Raw genomic sequence first — 7,899 nt, 5'->3', positions numbered from 1 at the left:
GCATTTAAAAATGAGTGAAGCATTATGAGTAAATTGCCCTCGAAGAAACAAAAAGCTATTAGAATTTTACAAGCATACATTTTAAAGTATTCCTATAATACTGTTATACCTCCCCTAGCATTTGATATGTACTGTTTGTTTTGATATTTCTTCAATAAAAGAAGAGCAGATGCGGGAGGAGTCTGAAACAAACATCAGCACTCTTAATAGGTGAGTTATGTTGTACAATACACATGCACTAGATAATAGCTTGTTAAGAATTTAAAGGAGGCTTAAATCATCACTTAAACAATTTAGAAGACCTGCTGTTCATCCACAGAAGCGTGACTGAAACTAAATAGCTATTTAAAAAATGTAATTGCGACTTTTATCTGACAAATCTTACCTTTGGTTCTGAGAATTATGAGAGTCCGAGTTGTGAGGGATAAACTTGCAGTTCCGCTCTCGTCCACTCGAGTTGTGGTGGCGCTAATGCGCCTAAAGCTGGTTTCCCAGTCGTCAATAACAAGAGAAGAAGAAGAAATCGAAACTGAAAGCTTGCGTTCATCTTCAGATAAGACGCCATTTTAAGACTAACGTAAACCAAACCAGTTCCATCATAAATGGTAAGTTCAGCGATGTCCTTCTTATAATAACTCATATTATGTTGTGATGTTTGGGAAACACTTCACTTGAAGGGGTGTGCATAAGACTGAAATGACACCTTCATAATCATGACATGGCAGATGTCATTAATATGAAGAAGGTTTTATGCATGTTTATGACAACTGTCATTAAGTGTCATTCGCTCAGTTATGTCATTTTTAATGCAAATATGACATTGTTTGAGATGTCTTTGTTATGACAACTTGACATAAACCAATACATCATAACCTGTCAGTGTCTTTGTCATGACAAATTGACACTACCAAGACAACATAAATTGTCATAAATATGTCATAAACATGACACAGCAGATTAATTATCAAAGTTAAGAAACCACGTAGCTTTATGGGTTAACATTTCACTGTCATGTGGTTGGTTTTGACATTGGCTGTCATGAGGCCATTATAACTGTGTCATGAATGTTTTTCTTGACCTCAACTACAGTGGTACAAATTTAATTTGTCATTAAAATGTTATAATGGCTTCATGACAGCCAATGTCAAAACCAACCACATGACAGTGAAATGTTAACCCATAAAGCTAAGTGGTTTCTTAAGTTTGATAATTAATCTGCTATGTCATGTTTATGACATTTTATGACAGGTTGTGTTGTCTTAGTAATGTCAAGTTGCCATAACAAAGACATCTCACACAATGTCATATTTGCATTAAAAATGTCATAATTGAGCAAATGACACTTGTATAGTGACATTGAGAATATTTTAAAGATCAACGGTGGTTTAAGTAGGCTACTCCTCTTAAAGTTCATAGGGGGGTCAGACAAGGATGTTCATTATCTTGTATGCTGTACTCCTTGGCCATAGAGCCTCTTCTGCGCAAATTAAGACAATCTCTTTTCGGTGTAAACCTTCCTGGAGTTTTTCAATTATCTGCTTATGCCGATGATGTTGTTGTTAGGGGTGATGACGGTTATGATGTGAGTCAAATGTGACGGTTCGTAACATAACCGTCGTCGTCGTCGTGGGGGGGAGATACTGATTAGCTACTTGATCGCCTAAATAAAAAAAAAAAAATTAATAGTTGTGTTGTGTTCAATGTTGTTATTGATATACGCGGATGGGGTATTATTTCATCCTCAACCGCATCACAAAACTCATCATCCGCACCAACGTTTTCTGACCAAATTTCAAAGCCGCACCCGCCCGCCATCCGCTGATTGTTTTGCGATCTATGGGCGATGCAATGCTCTGCTGATGCGAGCCGCAAGGAAGCCCTTGTCTGTTCTAGAACGGATGCAGCAAAGATATATAATGCTAATGTATGAGGCATAGGCCTGCGCTGAGTTTCATTCATTTACGATGAGATGCGCTCTAGTTCACAATGCAATGCAAGTGAACACGCCGCACTCAGCATGCAATTGGTTGATGAAACATTAATTAAAATTAAGATATAATTTGTACAAAACAAAATTCGCTGCACTGTTAAAAGCCTTAAATTCGCTTTAAAGGCTTTTAACAATGCAATGCAAGTAAGCGCAGCACGTTGGCGCCTCCATGTCACGGTTATTATATTGTCTGCTATATGTTTTTTATTTATTAAATGCATGCAATTGTTTGATGAAATATTTATTAAAATTAAGATACAATTTGTACAAAACGAAATTTGCTTTAAAAAAAGGCTTTCCACAAAGCAAAACTTAATGAAGTGGTAAAAATCATGCCTGACGATCTACAAAACAAAACTTCAAAACCATGTCCAGGAGGTACTTGGCAAAGAATCAAATAGCCTACAGTTGGAAACGACGTAGACCATTAATAACACAGACTGTTAACAGTTGTTATTAATTAGTATTTAAACATTCTCTATGATCATTTTTTTTTGTAAAAAATATTTTAATAACAGGGTTTTGGCGGTTATAGAATTCTAATGAGGGTGTTCAACTATAGCCGTCGGTCTCACGGTTATTTACTAACCGTCACACCCCTAGTTGTTGTCATTGTCAAAAAACAAGAAGATATTGACACCCTTGCAGAAAATATTAATGTTTTTGGTGTATTATCCTCTGCTAAAATTAACTGGGGGAAAAGTGAAGCTGTAACAATCAGTGATGAGTTAAGTAGAAAACTTGTTTTACCTGCCGGGTTAATTTGGAACAAGGGTATGTTAAATATCTTGGTGTTTATCTTGGAGATTATACTTTTGTGTGTAAAAATTGGGACAATGTTTTAGAAAAAGTTGAAGGACGTCTCAAAAAATGGAAATAGATCTTGCCACACGTCTTGCCACAAACCACTGATGTGTAAACTGAATTTGGTGACACTACAGTGTGTAACATTGAAGTTAATGACTAATATTTGTAGTAGTGCTTTTTGGGTTTTGCACTTTGCAGACGGTCTCATGGAGATCGATTTATATTATAAGACTCGTTATGAGGAAAATGAGGTTGTAGCTCGTCATCTATGGATTGAAAATAGGTGTCATTTGAGTTTTAACAATGTTTAGCTCATGATTTATTGATCTAGGAAGTTCGGATCTGTGAATAACTTTACTGAACTCCTTGAACTAAGCACTGTCCGTATTTCTTTAAACCCACTGTTCCCTGAAGGAGACGTAGTCCCTTTGCCACTATAGTTGGACCACCGCTGACTCCGAGTTATGCTCGGCTCCTCAGCGAAAAAACCATAGACAGTATATAAACTGGACACAGCGACCCCATTGGATTCAACAGAGACAAGTGAAGTCAGTTAGAAGCACTCACTTCCTGGGGGTCGAGCGTACTGCGCAGACTCAAACTGAGCTTGATGACGTAGATGTGACGTGAGCAACCCGTCTGTCTTCTAGTAGCTGTGCCAAGAGAAATCTGAATCATTCCCTTCCGAGACTTGCAGAGACGGAGAGTGTGAGTAGGAAGTGTCCATGAGCTTGGAGCAGGAGAAACTTTTGCTAGGGATTCTGATTAATTATTTTGTCATTTTGCCTCCACGTCCCCCCGCTTGCCCGCGAGCTTCTCCTCCTGTCCATACGGTAATTTCTCTACTGTGCGACAGAGAGTCGCATGGGTATGGCGCAATCGTTAGCCTACTTTTACAAAAACTACTTCTACGGGGCCATAACGTAAGATACAAGGTAATGGAGACTTTTATACATTTTTGTGTTTCTTTAGGAATAAATAATGGAGAAATGGAGTCTTTAAACGGCTCAGATGTAAAGTTATTCACTGTCAAAGTGACGCCAAAATGAATGGGAGTCAATGGGATGCTAACAGCAGGTGGGGGTCCGCTAATCAATGGCGGCGCTCGGGGAAGCTTCAAGAAAATTTGAAACAGTGCCCCCCTGCGAAAAACAGATGGTGTTTGCATCCTCTTCCGTATTTATACTCGCCTCGCGGGGCGGAGCGCGTGATGCAAATTCACATCGCCATTGCGCGCATTGGCTCGTTCAAGCATGCTCGAAGAAGATAGGCTCCCTAGCGTGATCCCATTCAGTCGATGTCGACTACGTCCTCCGTTTCTTCCTTCAGGGAACAGTGTGTTGCATACGCAACCAGGACGTTTCATTTAGTGTTTGAGTCATACAATAATAATATGTCAGACATTGCTCTGTTTAATGTTTAATGTTGATTAAGTGGGTATATTCTCCCAGGATTTTCTTTGTAAATCAAGTTAATGAGTTAATATGCAGTTGAAGAAAGAAAAGCGAAAGATTTGAAATTTCATGTAATTAAAATAAAAATTTACATATGTGGTTTCAACAACCAGATGCATTTACACTTCTCCAGTTTCGTCTGGAGTGTGGCCCAGACCTCCTCCTAAAGTGGTTTGAGCAATCGGATTCAAATCCGTCTCGAATGCATTTCGGAGGGCATTTACACCTGGTATTTTCACAATCGGATAGCTATCCGATCACAGAAACGCAAGAAGTGGCCAGGTGTAAACAGCCCCTTAGAACACTAGAGTGATACAACGGGTTACAGAAGGATATGCTAAACATGTTGCATGAGGTGCAAGTAACAATAAGAGAAGATGACATGACTTACTGTGTTTGTTGACTGATCCTACTCACCTAAGTTGTTTGATGGACTCGTAAAAGGCACGACCGCACGCAATAAAAAAAAACAAAATAAAATAAAGAGCGCACGGATGGCACGCTAACAGACTAGCGAATTACTAGCTTGTTGTGCTAGCAATAACGATTTATATTGAAGCTAGTGATGTCAGGTTAATGTGTGATGTTGAGTAAGCTATATTTAGCAGTATAAATAACAAGGAATGATAGTAAATAATGATTCAAAACAGAAAGATATACGAAGCTTACAGATGCACACCAACGCAACAGCAGCAGAAGCAACGAGGCAGACAGGAGCAATCGATCAGCGAACCCAATCACAGCTTCATTTCATAACCCAAAATACATTTGAGTGCTTATGTCCAAATGTTAGGAGTGAAACTACTTCAGATCTTTTTCTTTTTACCCTGCAGCTGTGAATCTGTGAAGGACGATGGCATCCTGTTGAAGATCTGCTTCTGAACTCACTGAAGGACCTGATAGCAGCTGAACAGAAGAAGTTTCAGTGGCACTTAAAGAAGGATCATAAGTGTATAACAAAGTCTGAAATGGAGAAAGCAGATAGGTTGAAAACTGTGGATAAGATGGTGGAGTGTTTTGGACCAGAAGAAGCTGTGAAGATCACAGTGAAGATCCTGAGGAAGATGAACCAGAATCTTCTGGCTGAGCAGCTGGAGAACAAACACAAGCAACACAAGCAAGGTAATGTTTAATTCACTGTGACTGTAATGTTGGTGACAGGCAACATGAAGACATCTGTTGCTGTTGGAGCTCATTCATAAGAGATATGTGTACTTCCTGTACATGGAAACAAGAAAGTATAAAAGGAAGCAACAATTTCAGTGCCCAGAACAGCAACAGATGTTATACAAGTACATTTAATAGAACAGTGTCTGATTTTACAAAATGGTTAAATGGTTTACAATGGTCTAAAAACCTTAATTAAAACTTCTGGAAGCAACTAGTACATTGCCGTAAAATTGCGGGTGTGTATTTGCTGCCTTTTACCGCTAAGAGGTGCTACAATCACAAACTTTGAAAAGTGTCCATCTCTAGTTGGCATGAGAGCGTTTCGTCAACAGTTCATGTTAGTAGTTATTATGATGTTATTCAGCTTGTGTCAAAATGATTTATGACAGAAAAACATTCTGTTCTTTAAAACAATATAAATGAAATGATTATATCGCTCAATATAAAAATAAACATCTTTTCTAAATTTACTTAAACACAGTGGACCAATTATTTTAGTTTTAGATAAAAAAAAAAAAAAAAAAAAAAAATATCATCTTACATTTTCAGAGAGTTGAAGCAGTAGCTCCTAACACATCTGTCACGAAAAACTAAAGAAACTCAGGGAGGACTCAATTGCAAAGGAAAAATGATATTTATTTACAAAAGAAAAACTAAACATAAAACAAAACCCACGAGGGGGGAAAACATAACTAAATACAAAACAACAACTTCAAAAACAAACATACCAAATAGGGTCACGGGAGAACAGGAGACGTTTACAAGACAACGATCCGACACAGACTGCAAACACAAAGGAACTTATAAAAGGGACAAATCAGGCAGGTAATGAGGAACAACAGGTGGGGAAAATGAAACCAATAATGAGATAACAAGGAGGGTGGGGTCAAACAGTGACAGGAACACAAACACCACATGTGCTACACGAGACAGGACAGGCATGTGACATTACCCCCCCCTTAAGGAGCGGCTACCAGACGCTCCACTAAGGACAGACCAGGGCGGGACGGGAGGGACAGACCAGGGCGGGACGGGAGGGACAGACCAGGGTGAAACAGGAGGAACAGGAAGGACAGACCAGGGTGGGGCAGGGAAAATGGACAGTTCGGGAGGCCAGGGCGGAGCTGAGAGTCCATCGGGCGGCCAGGGCGGAGCAGAGAGTCCATCGGGCGGCCAGGGCGGAGCAGACTCTCCCTCGGGCGGCCAGGGCGGAGACCTTCCCTCGGGCGGCCAGGGCGGAGACCTTCCCTCGGGCGGCCAGGGCGGAGACGACCCCTCGGGCGGCCAGGGCGGAGACCTTCCCTCGGGCGGCCACGGCGGAGACGACCCCTCGGGCGGCCACGGCGGAGACGACCCCTCGGGCGGCCACGGCGGAGACGACCCCTCGGGCGGCCACGGCGGAGACGACCCCTCGGGCGGTGGAACTGGCACCACCGGCTCTGGAACAGGAACTGGCACCACCGACTCAGGAACAGGCACCATCGGCTCAGGCACTGGAACTGGCACCAACGGCTCAGGCACTGGAACTGGCACCAACGGCTCAGGCACTGGAACTGGCACCAACGGCTCAGGCACTGGAACTGGCACCAACGGCTCAGGCACTGGAACTGGCACCACCGGCTCAGGCACTGGAACAGACACCACCGGCTCAGGCACTGGAACAGACACTGGCTCCGGCTCAGGAACAGACACTGGCTCCGGCTCAGGAACAGACACTGGCTCCGGCTCAGGGACAGGAACAGACATCACCAGCACAGGGACAGACACCACCGGCTCAGGAACTGGAACAGACATCACCGGCTCAGGAACAGACACCACCGGCTCAGGGACAGGAACAGACACCACCGGCTCAGGGACAGACACCACCGGCTCAGGGACAGACACCACCGGCTCAGGGACAGACACCACCGGCTCAGGGACTGGAACAGACACCACCGGCTTAGGAACAGACACAGGCACCGGCTCTGCGGCCATCTTGTCCGGAGACACAGGCTCAATGACGGCCATCTTGTCTGGGGACACAGGCTCGGCAGACGTGACGTGAACAATCTCTGACTGGGCAGACGTGACGTGAACAGTCTCTGACTGGGCAGACGTGACGTGAACCGTCTCTGGCTGGGCAGAAGTGACGTGAACAGTCTCTGGCTGGGCAGACGTGACGTGAACAGTCTCTGGCTGGGCAGACGTGACGTGAACAGTCTCTGGCTGGGCAGACGTGACGTGAACCGTCTCTGACTGGGCAGACGTGACGTGAACAGTCTCTGGCTGGGCAGACGTGACGTGAACAGTCTCTGGCTGGGCAGACGTGACGTGAACAGTCTCTGGCTGGGCAGACGTGACGTGAACAGTCTCTGGCTGGGCAGACGTGAGGGATCGCTGGAATGCTGCAGGCAGAGCAGGACGCCTGGGCTGTGCGTCAGTGATGGCAGTCACCTCCGGGATTGTCTTAGTGTTAGGAGTCACCGGACAATCAGTTGA

At 43.5% G+C, this 7,899-nt stretch overlaps 1 protein-coding gene across 1 annotated transcript in view; it reads left to right on the top strand.

The window, feature by feature from the left end:
- The first annotated feature begins 568 nt into the window (after positions 1-568).
- Positions 569-7,899, top strand: part of LOC308689953 (stonustoxin subunit alpha-like) — a 39,254-nt gene continuing 31,923 nt past the window's right edge. The window contains exons 1-2 of the mRNA XM_081364090.1: positions 569-605; positions 5,113-5,373. Of these exons, the coding sequence (XP_081220216.1) occupies positions 5,220-5,373 (154 nt within the window). The 5' untranslated portion in view covers positions 569-605; positions 5,113-5,219. The remainder of the gene's footprint in view (positions 606-5,112; positions 5,374-7,899) is intronic.

The sequence above is a fragment of the Scardinius erythrophthalmus genome (assembly GCF_964197995.2).
Source record: "Scardinius erythrophthalmus genome assembly, chromosome: 4".
Taxonomy (NCBI): Eukaryota; Metazoa; Chordata; class Actinopteri; order Cypriniformes; family Leuciscidae; genus Scardinius; species Scardinius erythrophthalmus.
The sequence above is the reverse complement of the archived record's forward strand: the minus strand, read 5'-3'. Positions and strand labels throughout refer to the sequence as shown.